Source organism: Cetorhinus maximus, chromosome X (genome assembly GCF_964194155.1).
Source record: "Cetorhinus maximus chromosome X, sCetMax3.hap1.1, whole genome shotgun sequence".
Taxonomy (NCBI): domain Eukaryota; kingdom Metazoa; phylum Chordata; class Chondrichthyes; order Lamniformes; family Cetorhinidae; genus Cetorhinus; species Cetorhinus maximus.
In genome coordinates, this window is record NC_135917.1 from 1,079,139 (window position 1) to 1,096,135 (window position 16,997).

The window sequence follows — 16,997 nt, forward strand, 5'->3', positions numbered from 1 at the left end:
TGGTTCCTATACACAAATGATTTGCAAATATATATTTTGATGGATTCTTTTATATAATTCAGGATTTTATTAAGATGAAGGGCTACCCAAACACCACTAACATTGAGACAGTGAATGATGGAGCTGAATCGGCCATGTTCAAGCAACTTTTCAAGAAGTGGACGGTGAAGGGGCAAACAGTCGGCTTAGGGAAAATACATACAGTTGGTAAAGTTGGTAAGTATGTACAGTAGTAACCTTTCAGAAATGTGTGGAGAGAGGAATTAACTTTGACAGTTTTTTCAGATGATAGGGGTTTTCTTTTTAATGCAAGTAGAGGTCCAAAGAAATTTAGGGGATCCATGTACACAGATCACTGAAATGTAATAATCAGATATAAAAAATAATCAAAACGATTAATAGTATATTCACTTTTGTACCTAGAGGGCTAGGATATAAAGAGGAGGATTTTTTGTTACAGCTATACCAAGCCCTGGTTAGACCATATCTGGAGTAATGGATAGCATTCCTTAGAAAGGATATATTGACCTTGGAAAGAGTGCAATGCAGATTAATCAGAATGTTCTCAGGATTGGGTTATGAGGAGAGATTTACGTAAACTAGTCTTGTATTCCCTGGAATATGGAAGGCTAAGGGGTGATTTGATGGAAATTTTTTAAGATTTTGAAAGGAATTTATAAGGTGCATAGAAACCACTTCCACTAATGCGGGAGTCTAGGATAAAGGCATGTAACTATAAATTCAGAGGCAGGCAATTAAGAAATAAGTTGGGTAACATTTCTTCACGATAGAATTATAGGCGCTCTCACACTAAGAGCAAGCTCAATTAATGTTTTAAACCTGAGAGTGATGGACTTGTACGAGACAAGGGTATAAAAGGATATGGAGCCAAGGAGGATAATTGGAATTAAGATACAGATCAGCCATGATCTTGTTGAATGGTGGTACAGGCTTGAGGGGCTGAATGGCCTTTTGTTCCTATGTTCCTAAGTACACTGTCCTCTTTAGGAGTTAATAATTTTGATAATTTTTAACCTTTTATTCCCTTTCCAGCCAAGGTTAGTCAACAGAAGTTTGATGCCACCTTAATGCATGCCATGCCAGAGGTGGCAGCTCAAGAGAGGATGGTTGATGATGGCACAGGAAAAAAAGAGGTATTGAGAGAGATATAAAATAAACAAATGGAGGGATTGGGTGTGGGGTGGTCATATCTTTAATCCAGTGCTTTACCGCTACCTTGCTGCATCTGCTTCCAGTGCAATAGACCAGTAGTCAAATGCTGTAAAGTGGATTTGTGCTAAAACAAACCATGGGGTGTGTTCAGGAATGAAATCACTTCAGTTGAATTTGCCAAGCATTGTGAGGAAAGGTAGTCGGACACTATTTTGATTTTTCACCAACTGCGCTGTAACTGTTTGAACTTTGTTTTGGACATTTTTGATACCAGCGGTGATGCAGGGACCCCATTTGGATGCCCTCTATTTTCTCTGGTCCTGAAGCTGGTATTGAACTCCACCCTGCTCTTCATACGATTGTTGATCCATATTATCTTTGCAGGTTTGGAGAATAGAAAACCTTGAACTGGCTCCAGTGGACCCCGAGAGGCATGGCTTCTTCTATGGTGGTGACTGCTACCTGATTCTGTACACATACAAAGTGAACAGGAAGCAGCATTTTATCCTCTATATTTGGCAGGTGAGGCTATCTGAAGAGGACACAACCAAATACACCATAATCTATGCTGTGGCAGTCTTCCAATTCAGACTTTACATTGCAGATGGTCAAGTAGGCAGTTTGGCTACACCTTTGATTCCTGATTTGCAAGCCATAAGTTGTCAAGACACTAGGCTTTTGTGTTCTATCTAAGCTGTCGAAGATCATCTGAAGATTGAGGAAATTGAATAGAAGTGTTGAGAGATGTATATGTCAATCACAGTAGTGATTTGAACCAATGGAATATCACACATCTGAGGAGATACCCAAGTGTGAAATGTCATCATTTGAACTAATAAAGACCATACTTAGAAGGAATGTTCAAGGTGTTACCTGTGACACAGTTGGTAGCACTGAGTCATAAGGTTGAGAGTTCAGGTCCCACTCCAGAGACTCGAGCACAAAATTTAGGTTGACACTCCCACAGTGTAGTACTGAGGGAGTGCTGTACTGTTGGAGGTGCTGTCTTTTGAATAAGATGTTAAACTGAGGCTCTGTCTGCCTTCTCGGGTGGATGAAAATAAAATCCCACAGTACTATTTTGAAGAAGAGTAGGGAGTGTTCTCTCCAGCCTCTTGGCCAGTATTTACCCTCCCACCAACATCACTAAAAAGACAGATTATCTGTATTATCATTTCTGTTTGTGGAAGCTTGTTGCGATTAAATTGGCTTCTGCATTTCCTACATTACAACAGTGACTACACCTTAAAATTACCCCGTGTTTGATAATCCTGAGGCACTTGCTATCTGGATCTGCACATGAAGAACTGCCACTTGGGTGAGGTACCAGAAGTCTGAGGACACCTGTGGAATCACCACCTCATGGGAAGAGGTGCCTAATAGCCTGGTATCTGTTGAAGAATATTGTGAGACATCAGCTATTTGTTATTGAAAATTAAGTGCTTTTTAACTGAGGTCTTAGACACATAGTGAGGAACGACTTGGGTTAATCAGAGGATTGGACAGATTTTAAGAACCAGCAAAGAATGACTAAAAAAATAATAAAGATGCAGAAAGTAGAGTATGAGAGAAAGTTCTGATGAAGAGTCATACCGACTCGAGACGTTAACTGTATTCCTCTCTGCAGCTGCTGTCAGACCTGCTAAGTTTTTCCAGCTATATTTGTGTTTTTGTATGAGAGAAAGCTAGCTAGTAATATAAAAACAGATAGTAAAAGCTTCTACAAGTTCTTGAATAGGAAAAGAGTAACTAAAGCTAGTGTTGGTCCTCTAGAGAGTGAGTCTGGGGAATTGATGGAAAACAAAAAGGTGTTGAACAGGTATTTTGTGTCTGTCTTCACTGTAGAAGACTTAGAAAACTTCCAAAGATTCTTGAAAATCAAGAGGCGATAGGGAGGGATGAAGTTAATACAATCACCATCTCCAGGGAAAGGGTGCTAGGAAAACTATTAGACGAAAGACTGACAAGTCCCCAGGACCAGATGGCCTGCATCTTAGAGTCTTAAAAGAAGTGGCAGCAGAGATAGTGGATGCATTGGTTATTAGCTTCTAAAATTCCTTAGATTGCAGGTTTCAGCAGATTAGAAAATAACTAATGTAACACCTTTATTCAAGAAAGGAGGGAGGCAGAATGCAGGAAACTATAGGCCAGTTAACCAAACACCTGTCATAGGGAAAGTGCAAGAATCCATTATTAAGGAGGTTATAGCAGAACACTTGGATAATCATGATTTGATCGGGCATAGCCAACATGGTTTTGTGAAAGAGAAATTGTGTTTAACTGTAGAGGATGCGGTGGTGTAGTGGTATTGTCACTGGACTAGTAATCCAGAGACCCAGGATAATGCTCTGGGAAGCATGCTCTGGGAATCCTGCCACTGCAGATGGTGAATTCAATGAAAATCTGGAATTAAACCATTGTTGATTGTTGTTTAAAAAACCGATCTGGTTCACTAATGTCCTTCAGGGAAGGAAATCTGTCATCTGGTCTGGCCTACATGTGACTCCAGATCCACAGCAATGTTGCTGACTCTTAAATGCCCTCTGAAATGCCCTAGCAAGCCACTCAGTTCTATCAAACCACTAGAAAGCCAAAAAGGAATGAAACCACACAGACCACCTGGCATCGACCTCGGCTCCGGAAACAACAATTGCAACCCAGCTCTGTCAACCCTGCAAAGTCCTCCTTACTAACATCTGGGGGCTTGTGCCAACATTGGAGCGCAGTCTCACAGACTAGTCAAGCAACAGCCTGACATAGTTATACTCACGGAATCATACCTTTCAGACAATGTCCCAGAGGTGGCAGCACAATGGTACACAGTCAGGAGGGGGTTGCCATGGGAGTCCTCAACATCAGCTCTGGACCCCATGAAGTCTCATGGCATCAGGCCAAACATGGGCAAGGAAACTTTCTGCTGATTACCAGGTACCACCCTCCCTCAGCTGATGAATCAGTGCTCCTCCATGTTGAGCACTGCTTGGAGGAAGCACTGAGGGTGGCAAGGGCACAGAATGTACTCTGGGTGGGGGGACTTCAATGTCCATCACCAAGTGTGGCTCGGTAGCACCACTACTGACCGAGCTGGCCGAGTCCTAAAGGACATAGCTGCTAGACTGGGTCTGTGGCAGGTGGTGAGGGAACCAACAAGAGGGGAAAAACATACTTGACCTCATCCTCACCAACCTGCCTGTTGCAGATGCATCTGTCCATGACAGTATCAGTAGGAGTGACCACCGCACTGTAGTTATTGAGATGACGTCCCATCTTCAACATTGAGGATACCCTCCACTGTGCTGTGTGGCACTACCACCGTGCTAAATGGGATAAATTTGAACAGATCTCGCATCCATGAGACGCTGTGGGCCATCAGCAGCAGCAGGGTTGTGCTGAACCACAATCTGTAACCTCATGGCCCCCCACTCTACCATTACCGCCAAGCCAGGGGATGAATGGTGGTGGACGATGAAACAACTCACTGGAGGAAGAGGCTCCACAAATATCCTCATCCTTAATGATGGGGGAGCCCAGAACCTCAGTGTAAAAGTTAAGGCTGAAGCATTTGCAAGAACCTTCAGCCAGAAGTGCCGAGTGGATGATCCATCTCGGTCTACTCCGGAGGTCCCCAGCATCACAGATGCCAGTCTTTAGCTAATTCGACTCACTCCATGTAATATCAAGAAATGGCTGAAGGCACTGGATACTGCAAAGGCTATGGACCCTGACAATATTCTGGCAATAGTACTGAAGACTTGTGCTCCAGAACTTGCCGCACCCCTAGCCAAGCTGTTCCAGTGCAGCTACAACACTGGCATCAACCCGGCAATGTGGAAAATTGCCCAGGTATATCCTGTACACAAAAAGCAGGACAAATCCAACCCGGCCAATCACAGGCCCATCAGTCTACTCTCAATCATTAGTAAAGTGATGGAAGAGATCATCAACAGAGCTATCAAGCAGCACTTGTTTAGCAATAACCTGCTCACTGATGCCCATTTTGGGTTCCGCCAGGGCCACTCAGTTCCTGACCTCATTACAGCCTTGGTTCAAACATGGACAAAAGAGCTGAACTCCTGAGGTGAGGTGAGAGTGACTGCCCTTGATATCAAGGCAGCATTTGACCGAGTGTGGCATCAAGGAACCCAAGCAAAACTGGAGTCAGTTGAAATCAGAGGAAAAATCTCTGCTGGTTGGAGTCATACATAGCACAAAGGAAGATGGTTGTGGTTGCTGGAGGGCAATCATCTCAGTTCCAGGACATCACTGCAGGAGTTCCTCAGGGTAGTGTCCTAGGCCCAACCATCTTCAGCTGCTTCATCAATGACCTTCCTTCCATCATAAGGTCAGAAGCGGGGAATGTTTGCTGATGATTGCACAATGTTCAGCACCATTCACAACTGCTCAGATACTGAAGCAGTCCATGTCCAAATGCAGCAAGACCTGGACAATCTCCAGGCTTGGGCTGATAAGTGGCAAGTAACATTCGCACCACACAAGTGCCACACAATGACCATTTCCAACAAGACAGAATCTAACCATCGGCCCATGTCATTCCATGGCATTACCATTGCTGAATTCCCCACTAGCAACATCCTGGGGGTTACCATTGACCAGAAACTGAACTGGACTAGCCATATAAATACTGTGGCTACAAGAGCAGGTCAGAGGCTAGGAATCCTGTGGTGAGTAACTCACCTCCCAACTCCCCAAAGCCTGTCCACCATCTACAAGGCACACGTCAGGAGTGTGATGGAATACTCTCCGTTTGCCTGGATGAGTGCAGCTCCAACAATACTCAAGAAGCTCGACACCATCCAGGACAAAGCAGCCCACTTGATTGGCACCCCATCCACAAACATTCACCCCTTCCACCTCCAGCACACAGTGGCAGCAGTGTGTACCATCTACAAGATGCACTGCAGGAACTCGCCAAGTCTCCTTAGACAGCACCTTCCAAACTCACGACTACTACCATCTATAAAGACAAGGGCAGCAGACAGATGGGAACACCACCACCTGGAATTTCCCTTCCAAGTCACTCACCATCCTGACTTGGAAATATATCGCCGTTTCTTCACTGTTGCTGGGTCAAAATCCTGGAATTCCCTTCCTAACAGCACTGTGGGTGTACCTACACCACATGGACTGCAGTGGTTCAAGAAGGGAGCTCACCACCACCTTCTCAAGGGCAAGTAGGGATGAGCAATAAATGCTGGGCCCAGCCAGCAACGCCCACATCCCATTAATGAATTTTTAAAAATCTGTTTGAGTTTTTTTGATGATACTTGGGAACCAGTAGATATGGTGTACTTGGATTTCCAAAAGTAACTTGATAAGGTACCACATCAAAGGTTACTACACAAGATAAGAGCTCATGGTGTAGGGGGTAACATATTAGCATTGATAAAGGATTGGTTAGCTAACAGGAAGCAGAAAGTAGGGATAAATGGGTCTTTTTCGCATTGGCAAGCTGTAACCTGTGGAGTGCCACAGGGGTCAGTGCTGGGTCCTCAACTATGGACTCATACCTGGGATGTCTTATAAAGAAAGGTTAAACAGGTTAGGCCTATACCCATTGGAGTTTAGAAGAATGAGAGGAGATCTTATTGAAATATATAGGATCCTGAGGGGACTTGATACAGTGGATGCCCAGAGGATGTTTCCTTTTTGTGGGGGAGACTAAAACTCAGGGACATAGTTTAAAAATAAGGGGACTCCCTTTTAAGACAGAGATTAGGAGAAAGGGGAGGTTGGGCCATTGAATTTATTCGAGGGAGAGTTAGACAGATTTTTGTTAGGCAAGGGAGTAAAGGGTTATGGGGGCAGACAGAAAAGCGGAGCTGAGACCACAACCAGATCAGTCATGATCTCATTGAATTGTGGAGCAGGCTCAAAGGGCCAACTCCTGCTCCTATGTTCCTGTTGTGGGTAGCTTAACCAGATTAGTGCCTCTATTCCTAGGGTCGTCATGCCACTCAAGATGAATTGGCTGCCTCAGCCTATCAAGCAGTCCAGCTGGACCAGAAGTTTGGTGATGAACCAGTGCAGATTCGGGTCACCATGGGCAAGGAGCCACGACACTTCATAACCATCTTCAATGGCAAAATGATCATCTTTGAAGTAAGTCTTTGGTATAATGTGGCTAGAATAGAATTAAACCTTAGATTACTAGTGGCTGTATGTGTAAATAGACTAGCTGGCATGGCAATGAGGACTGGACAGGAAGGTGTCCTTGGTTTGCAAGGGGATTTGATAGGGATCTACAAGATTATGACAGGTTTGGATAAGGTAGACAAGGAAAAACTGTTCCCATTAACTGATGGCACAAAGACTAGGGGGACACAGATTTAAGGTTTTGGGTAAGAGATGCAGGGGGAATGTGAGGAAGAACTTCTTTTACACAGCAAGTGGTAATGACTTAGAACTTGCTGGTGGTAGAAGCAGAGATGATCAACAATTTCAAAAGGAATTTAGATGGGCACTTGAAGGAAATAAACTTGCAGGGCTACTGGGTTAGAATTGGGGGATGGGACTAACTAGATTGCTCCATGGAGAGCCGGCATAGACTCGATGGGCTGAAAGGTCTCCTTCAGTGCCATAAATTACTCTATGTCTCTAAGAGTGCTGAGATGGGCAAAACAGCAAAGGACCTGCTGGGCCCTTACCCTGGCAGGTGCCAGAACCTTCAAATGAGACAAGAAAAAGGGAACAAAATTGAAAGAGGAAAGACACAAAAAAGATTTCCAAATGCCACTATTACCCTCTCCTACCATTGCCTGAATTATATATTTCCATCTTTCTGGACTGATTTGTATCACTATATCCATCTTAGTTGGCTGACTACCAGTAACTATTGATATGTACATTAAGTTCGATATAAGGAATTGATTTAAATTTTTCACCTTAAACTACAATCCAACGTGATATTTCGATAGAATATTGTTTGCAGTAAATGGGAGGAAAGAAGGTTCATTTTGTGAACCTTAGAATATCCACTGATTCTAACACATTCAGAGCTACAGGAAGACTGTAGGGCAGGGGGATTTATTTTGCATTGCCCTAGCAATGAGCTGACACAGGCACAATGAGCCAAATGACCTCAATCTGTGTTATGTGATTCTATTTTCTGAGTTGAATTCTCACTGTGTAATATTATCGTATACATGGTGTGATTTCACCTCATTGCTTTTTAAAGGAACAAGGTTCAACAAATGACAAGGGGGAAAAAATGGCCAAATTATCTGATTTTGGGGTGTTAGTTGAGAGAAGAAACAAACATTTAACAAATCTTTTCTTCAAGCCTGTGATACCTTAATGAAAACAGTGTTGAACTGTGCCATTGTGTCACTAAACATTTGTCAACCACTTTTTACTTTTTGCATGGAGGGCTTGGCCCTTTAAATAAGATAGTTACCCGGCGTATTTATGAAGTGCATCTTTTGTTTGTTTGTTAGGGTGGCACTTCAAGGAAGAGCAGCAACCAACCAGAACCGCCTATCAGACTCTTTCAGGTTCACGGCTCTGATAAGTCTAACACCAAGGCAATTGAGGTCTCAGCCTACGCTTCATCTTTCAACTCAAATGATGTCTTTCTTCTAAAGACAGAAACAAATTGCTACCTGTGGTGTGGGAAGGTAAAATAGTGTGTCACTTGTGGTTTAAAGTGTCAGGTAGCTATGGGTAACATTCAGAGCTCCTCATGTTGGCTCAGTTGGTAACTGGATGGCCTGGTTTGGAAGTTCAATCCCTGCTCTGTCCTGCTGGCTGTTCCCAGCAGGAGTATTTGGCTATGGCATCCCTTGGCTATCGCCAACCAGTGAATCCTGCTGGAGATGTCAGGTCTTAAGGGGGCAGGATCAGGCTCTTCCGAAATGCCTCTCACAAAAGTATTATTCTGATGACACTCACTCACACACACACACACACACAGGGTGGGTGTAGGGTTGCCAACTCTGGCTAGACATTTTCTGGATGTTTCATTACATGACTGCCTACCTCCAACTGCCCCACCCTCACACTCCAACCATTGGTTGCCCAACATGTCCATCCTCGGGGCACATTCCCTCCCATAACAATTGGACAGTAAAAATACTCTGATACCTGGTTGGGTGTTTTTTGACTGTCCATCAAATAACCTTTTCCCTCCCCCATCTCCAACATTCTTATAACCACGAGTTGAAAGTGTTCAACAAAACTGAAGCAATGTCCTGGAGATTAATCTTCAATTTCTGGAGACTCCAGGATATTCCTGGAGCATTGGCAACCCTATAAGAGTGAGGTGATGGAGGGTGACTATACTCCAAAAAGAGCTAACTCCTTGAAGAGAGGAGAGGATTGGAGAGTAGGTGGGGGGGTGGAGGTGGGTGGAATAGAATATATTCACTGAACTACCTGAAGGGAGAGCAGGTCAGAGAACTATTGATACTGTGATGTAGCTGTGTCTCCAACCTAGACTCCTTTTGAGCATGGATCTCCATAGGGAGCACAAGAGAGTGGAGTTTACCCTAGAGCAACTTTTTTTCAAAGCCTGCCAGCTTATGAACAACCAAACTGTCCCTCTCTCCTACCCACTCCAAGTAGAACATTTCTATCTCCTGTATTTTCTATCCTCATGACCTATCTGAATAAGATTTGTTGAATTACTATTAATTTATGCTCAGTGTTAGGGCTATTTTTGTGCTGGGAGGATGGGCAGAGGTCACTTGAAAATCTTCCTTGTACAGTGTCAGCCATGGGAGGAGAAACGGCCTTTGTCTTTTATTTTAGACCAGATTCAAACACAGCTGTCAGAGGTAAACAGACATTGTAATGTGAGACAGTAAAGAGGTGGAATGTTATCACTGGAAGCTGTTTAAGGGACATAGGGCTGATATTCTTCTTTCTTCCTGTATTTAGGGTTCCAGTGGGGATGAACGTGCAATGGCAAAAGAATTGGCTGCCATTATTACTAATGGAAATGAGACTGTCATTGCTGAGGGCCAAGAACCACTGGTATTCTGGGAAGCACTTGGTGGAAAGATGCCATATGCAAATGACAAAAGGTAATGGCCATTTTCTCTTACACCCCTTCTTCAAAGCTGAGCTAAAGTTCCTCAGGTAAGGGGTGTCCTTGCTGCCTTCTCCAAATGTCCATTCTCCACCTAGACAGTGAGTGTCAATGGGCTGTTCAGTCATGGGGTGGGCATCATTGTCCTTTCCTGACTCCATCTGCTGTCCACCCATGACCCCTTGCAGAAGGGGTCATCACACATGACCCCTTGCAGAAGGGGTCATGCCATAGTGGTAAGGAATGGGCGACTTGGCTAACAGGAGTGAAGCCATTACTTAGGAGACCAAGGAGTCAGGGCTTCAGACAAGAGACCAGCGGGGGTATAGGCTGTGGGTTAGGAGAATAGTAGGAGACAGGGCTTTGGATCAGGAGTCAGCACTGCTAACACATTTTCCAAGATTTGGCCACTCATGATGTCAGTGAAGGGAGCTCTTGTATTTTATTGGCTGTCATTTTAGAATGGCTGGACAATGAGACCCTAGGAGTACACACTGAACTGACTGTTTTAGAAGCACCCCCAGGTAGTGGAGGATTTTCTGGGCCTTGATGAAGGGAAGGTGAGGAAAATGGGGTTCTTGCTCTACAGATTGTTTCTGTCCCTGATGAAGAGTTCTTCCATTTCCACGCAGACTCCAAGATGAAAATGTGGATTTTCAACCTCGTCTGTTCGAGTGCTCCAACAAAACAGGGCGATTCATTGTTAACGAGGTCACAAACTTCACCCAGGATGACCTCAGTGAAGATGATGTCATGCTCCTGGATACATGGGATCAGGTAGAAAAAAATCAGCCAATGGAAGCGTGATTGTCAGGTTATGGCCTGAAGATTAGTTTGCTGGTTTCATGTTTCCTCTCTCTGCTCAACCAATCATGGATTGCAGGGTGAGAGGGATGGAGGGCCAGTTTTTCCCACTCGGGCAAGAGTCTTCTTCCTGTGCTTGTCTTATTTGGAGGCTCAGGACATAGCTGTTAAAAGTTGCCAATCTCAGTATGTGGGCAATTAATTCAAATGCCCCCACGGGCATTGAATCTGCACCCATACTGTACGAATTAAGCATCCGAACCATTCATACTCACTGGCTGTACTAAATGGCTCCCTCCTTTTTAAATACTTTTGTGGAAATTCCCTGCTGATCCAGGTGAAGAATGGAAAACATCCAATATCTGGATCCAGTGCTCCCAGATTAGAGTAGAGCTCCCTCTATTTGCATGAACAATGCACCCTAACACAAGGTTAAGAAGGGCACTCATCACTGTGTGGGGAGTGCTCAATGCTTACACTGTGGACACTTTGGGCACATAAATCATTATTTTTGAAAATAATATATTCATGGAAACCATCAATGATTGTGCTGTTAGCTGGGATGCAACAAGCTGGTTTGGTGCCATTCCAATATTATTTCATTTAGGAACTCTTAGTGATTGTCAAAAAAAAGCCTTCTATTCCAGGGTTGAATTATAGACCAGTTCCAGATGATGATCAAATTACCCTCCCTTATCATAACAGTTAGATTTCCCTCTCTTGTTTTTTTTTCTTCAAATTTTTCTCTTTTTACCCTCTCCTCCTGCTACAGAATCAATTCCTGGGATTACAGACCCAAGCACAGCGATGGGCCTCCACTTCTTCACCTCAAGTGACCAAAGTGATGAACCATGAGCACCTGTAGCTATTTAACTATGTGAGCTGTCACAGTCAAAGCCCATTCTACCCCCTTCAGCATCCATAGATTCGCACTCCTTGAGGGGAGAGGGTCACTGGATAAGCAGGAAGCCTGGTTAATTTAGTTATTATCCCACCATCCCTGAGAGTAATTTTAATGAACACACTGACTGAGATCAACTGCATAAGCAGGGACCTTCCTGGTCCACATCTTTCACCAGACTGTCCATGTATCAACTGAGAAAAAAATATTTAGAATGGCAACCAAATGAGTTAACAGAAAAAAAACTGCACTTTTACGATTTATGAAGTGCTTTGACTATTTTTATACAGAGAAGTTACAACATGAAAACTGGCCATTCAGCCCTACCAGTCCAAGCCAGTGTTTCCCTCCACATGAGCAAATGATTCTAATCACATTAACCCAGCCTATTCTAGTATCCTTTTGTCCTCTTTTCTTTCATCCACTTCCCACTCCTCCTGCTTCCTTGTGCTCTGAGTCACAAAGTGTCATAAAGTACCTGAGATGGTGCATGAGAACGAAAGAGCAAGTGATGCGCTGAGTGAGCGAGAGGACAGAGGAACATGGAACTGGAGGTCCTGCAGGAACTCATGTGGGCTTGAGTCTGACTTCATCTCTTTCAACATCATCCTCCTTATTTTCCTCCTCATCATTGTTCCTTGTGTTCCAGATTTTTCTTTGGATTGGCAAAGAGGCTAATGAGGTAGAAAGGAAGGAAACTCTGATCACAGCACAGGACTATCTGATGACACACCCCAGCAGCCGGGACCTTGACACACCCATAATCATCATCAAACAGGGCTTTGAGCCACCAACTTTCACTGGCTGGTTTGTGGCGTGGGACATAAGCAAATGGAGTGTAAGGAGCCTCTAAACTTTGACCTCTGTATAGTAGCCTTTCAGCGGTACAGGGAAAACAACAATCTATGTAAAGCTTCCTGTGGTTAGGAAGGAGAGAACTCTGAAAAAATGTGTAGGGATGCACTTAACAAATTAAAATTTTGAGTATTGCTGAAAAAAAGAGAAAAGCTGTCAGAACTTTTTATCTTGCTCTCATCAATTCACAAGAATACCATTGTAAAGGGAAGAACAATTTATACTGCATGAGAAGAGAGTGCTGATTGGTTGGCAAGTGGACTCTGATACTTGCCAACTAATCAGCACTCTCTTCTCATGCAGTATAAATTGTTCTTCCCTTTCCAATTGGAATTTTAGCAAACTGCCCTGATGAGTGCAAGACAAAAAGCTTCAACAGCATGTCTCTTTTTTCAGCAAGACTTGAGTTCCCTACTACCAAACAACCATAAATTAAAATTATTGGAGGTACACACAATCCCAGAGACATTAAGCAGAATACTATGGAATCCTTTCAGTATTAGAACAGAGAAAGTACAGTTCAAGAGCAAGATGGAGGAATAAAACTGATGGTGGTTGAAGATTAAATGGTAGAAATATTAAATGGATATTTTCTAGGAGTGTTCACTGCAGATGATAATACAAGGTCAAAGGGAAAGCATTAGAGACAGGGGAGGCAGTAAAAGGTTTCCAAGAAGATTTGGATCAGTTTTTTCATTGAGCAGATAAATGGCACCAATATAAAGTGTTGTACATTTATCCAAATAAACCGAAGTGCAACTATACAATAAATGGAATTGCATTAGCAGAGAGGAGCTTGGGAAGGGACTTGGGAGTAATAGTGGACCCATTAGGTCCAGTGTTTAGACAATGTTATGGAGCAGTTACAAAGCCACAGAATAATAAACCGGAAGCTTACAGAAGTGATACTAAGCTTTTATAATGTAATGCTGAAAAAAGAGACATGTCTAAGCTTTTCATCTTGCACTCATCAGGACACTCGCAAGGATACCAATATAAGGGAAAAAATAACAATTTATACTGTATGTGAAGAGAGTGCTGATTGGTTGGCAAGTGGCATTGCCATGGAGAATGCACCACTGATGGTGACTGACAGTTAACTGCCAAGCATTGTTTGAAATTTAAACCAGGCAGCTTGAACCTGATTGGTCAAAGCATTGCCCTAAGGAATGAGTCAGCAAATGTCTGTCACTTATTTTGTTTAGCTGAAACAGGTGCAATGTGTGTGCATAAGATAAAAGCAAAATGCTGCGGATGCTGGAAATCTGAAACAAAAACAAAAATTGCTGGAAAAACTCAACAGGTCTGACAGCATCTGTGGAGAGAAAGACAGAGTTAACGTTTCGAGTCTGTATGACTCTTCAGAAATGTGTGTACATATTCTTTCTGTCGGCAAAGAACAGGGCCCTGTGTATTAATATATGTAGCTCCCAGCACATGCAAATGTGCCACATTGCAAGCCCGACTGACAATCTTAAATTGGTTATCAGTGTAATTCTCTTCACATGAATTGTTGTTTTCCCCCTTATATTGGTATTCTTGCTAGTGTCCTGATGAGTCCAAGAAGAAAAGCTTAGACGTGTCTCATTTTTCATCAATACTCAAGTTCTGTACTACCAAACGACTACTTTTATAATGTACTGACCAGATCTTATTATATTGTGTTCGCTATATTTTATTATGTTAAAGGTACTATATAAATGTCTGGTTGTTCAATTTCAAAAGTATGAGAATCAAAGACAGGCAAAGGAAATTTCAGTTCATTAAGCTTATCCCTCAGAACTCTTAACTTACCTAGCCCAAAATCAAGCACACCCAGCCCATAATACAACTCACTTTTTTGTCTTACAGGCAGGCAAAACTTACGAACAGTTGAAAAAAGAGCTTGGTGACACTGCGACAATTATCCAGATCACAACTGTAAGCATCATCTCATATAGCTCCTCCAGTCTCCAGATACTCCATCTTCTCCTTCCCTGCACTCTCTTACTGTCTTTTATTCTAAATCATTCTTTCCCAAGGTCTCAACACTGGTCTCAGTTTTGCTTCCTGTTATGATCTCCTGGCTTTTAGAACTCATGTTCCTCTTCATCTGCTCATTGATTCACTTTTTGTCTTTTGTACTCGCTTTGCCCTCAGTGATGTCCTCCCCTCTAGGCTTGGGTCAGATGGGGAATATCTAAGATGCCTGGTTATTTGCAAAGCACAAACCATATTAAGAGAGAATGAGCTATGGTTTCATTCCTCTGCCTGTGACTTGTTTTCTATCGTGACTTATATTACCAAAAATGCCCCAAGCCACTGCTGAGTTGTGAATAATTACATTGATGAACTCTGTTTCCTGCCTTCTCATCACATCTCTCAGTTCCTTCTCTCTCCAACCATTTTCCTCTTGAACCCATTTATACTTCAACGTCCTTTCCTGGTCATTTATTCCACATCTTGATTACCCTTTGTGTGAGAAAGTTCACCCTTTCTTGCTTCCTCTGTCCCCTGCTAATTGAACCCTTTATCACAGGGAACAATTTTCCTGGATCAACTTTGCCAATTCTGCAGTATAGTTCATGCAAGGGCACTATATGCCAGAGGTATTGTATTAGTCAATGGCACAGTGAGCCGAGCATTCTGTGACAGGGCCACCTAAAGTGGAGATAAGAGATCCACCTTAGGAAACGCACATGAAAAAAGCCACCACAAAAAAAGGTTTTTGGAAAAAAATCCAAATCCAGTGATGAATAACGTCTTGTTTAATGCAGAATTCGAATGAGGTGGACTCAGACACCAAGGTGGACTCATACAAGTGCTACCCTCCAGAGGCACTGATTAATAAACAAAGACATCAATTGCCTGAAGGCGTCGACCCGACTAGAAAGGAGGTTAGTCCTGCTCTTCCATTGCACTTGTCATTTTGAGCTGCTGGTATAATAGCTGATAACAGAGATGTAGGGATGGAAGAACTGGTAGCATCTTAGATGCACAGTAATCTGATACAATGGATCTGTCTTCACCTCTTAGCACTACATTGGATGGTGCATTTCCTAACTGAACCATAAGGGTTGGGAGATTTAGGAGAGAAGGTTTAGGGGTTGAGGATGAAATTCTCAAATTCTTTCATTGGGTCTTGACTGAGGAGGTGGTGTTGGAAGAGGAGAGTTACTCCCTGTTCTATCAAATTGGCCACGAAGAGGCATGTGAGAGTAGCCCAGTGTTGGTGCTCCCTCTGATTGTTGCCTCTCTATCAAGGAGGTGGTGATTCACTCTTATTTAGTGCCTCTGTCCCAAATCAAGACTGAAACATAACAGCAAACAAACATAGGAAAATGGCAAAGAAAAATCCACCTGGTCCATCCAGCCTGGCACATACAGAAGCTGCGCATCCACCCAGAGCCACATGATCTCCTGGGAGAGGTGAAAGAAGCAGATAAAAACCCAGGCCAATTGGGAGAAAGAGTCTGTAAAACTCCTCTCCAACCCTTAGGCAATCAAAAAGAGTTCAGGAGATAATACTGACCCCGATTTTAAAATGGCAGGATACTTATTTCTTGTACTAAGTGTCTCCTGCCCAACCAAAATCAGGTTGATCTTTCTAAAATATGTAGCAAAAGAGGGTCTACCACATGAGCCAGCATACTGGGGCCTACTACTCTGCGGTGTTGATGCTGTAACCCCCTATGCTACATGTTTCTTACAGCTAATATTCTGTGCATGTTACACAAAGGGAATGATTGAATTCTTTGAGGAAGTGACAAGAAGGGTTGATGAAGGTAGTGCAGTGGATGTTGTGTACATGGATTTTAGCAAGGCATTTGACAAGGTCCCACATGGCAGATTGGTCAGGAAAGTAAAAGCCCATGGGATTCAGGGTAATGTAGCAAACTGGATAAAAGGTTGGCTTTGCAACAGGTAACAAAGGGTAATGGTCGATGGATGCCCTTGCGAATGGAAAGTTGTCTCAAGTGGTGTTCCTCAGGGCTCAGTGTTGGGACCCTTGCTGTTTGTGTTATATATTAACGATTTGGACGTGAACGTGGGGGGGAAACAATTGGGAAATTTGCAGATGACACAAAGATTGGCCGAGTAGTGGATAGTGTAGAGGATAGCCATAATCTCCAAAACGATATAGATGGGTTGGTGGAGTGCGCGGTAAAGTGGCAGATGGATTTTAACATAGAGAAGTGTGAGGTCATACATTTAGGGAGGTCAAATAGTTACAGGGAT

At 43.2% G+C, this 16,997-nt stretch overlaps 2 protein-coding genes across 2 annotated transcripts in view; one reads left to right on the forward strand and one right to left on the reverse strand.

Annotated features, from left to right (window-relative positions):
- Positions 1–16,997, reverse strand: part of LOC144672776 (EEF1A lysine methyltransferase 3-like) — a 192,689-nt gene that overhangs the window by 150,138 nt on the left and 25,554 nt on the right. The gene's annotated exons all lie outside the window — the stretch shown is intronic.
- The window catches only part of avil (advillin), a 36,380-nt gene that overhangs the window by 16,679 nt on the left and 2,704 nt on the right, over positions 1–16,997 (forward strand). Inside the window, exons 10-19 of the mRNA XM_078534552.1 lie at positions 63–216; positions 1,054–1,154; positions 1,558–1,695; positions 7,135–7,293; positions 8,628–8,807; positions 10,069–10,214; positions 10,852–10,996; positions 12,574–12,762; positions 14,631–14,699; positions 15,536–15,655. Of these exons, the coding sequence (XP_078390678.1) occupies positions 63–216; positions 1,054–1,154; positions 1,558–1,695; positions 7,135–7,293; positions 8,628–8,807; positions 10,069–10,214; positions 10,852–10,996; positions 12,574–12,762; positions 14,631–14,699; positions 15,536–15,655 (1,401 nt within the window). The remainder of the gene's footprint in view (positions 1–62; positions 217–1,053; positions 1,155–1,557; positions 1,696–7,134; positions 7,294–8,627; positions 8,808–10,068; positions 10,215–10,851; positions 10,997–12,573; positions 12,763–14,630; positions 14,700–15,535; positions 15,656–16,997) is intronic.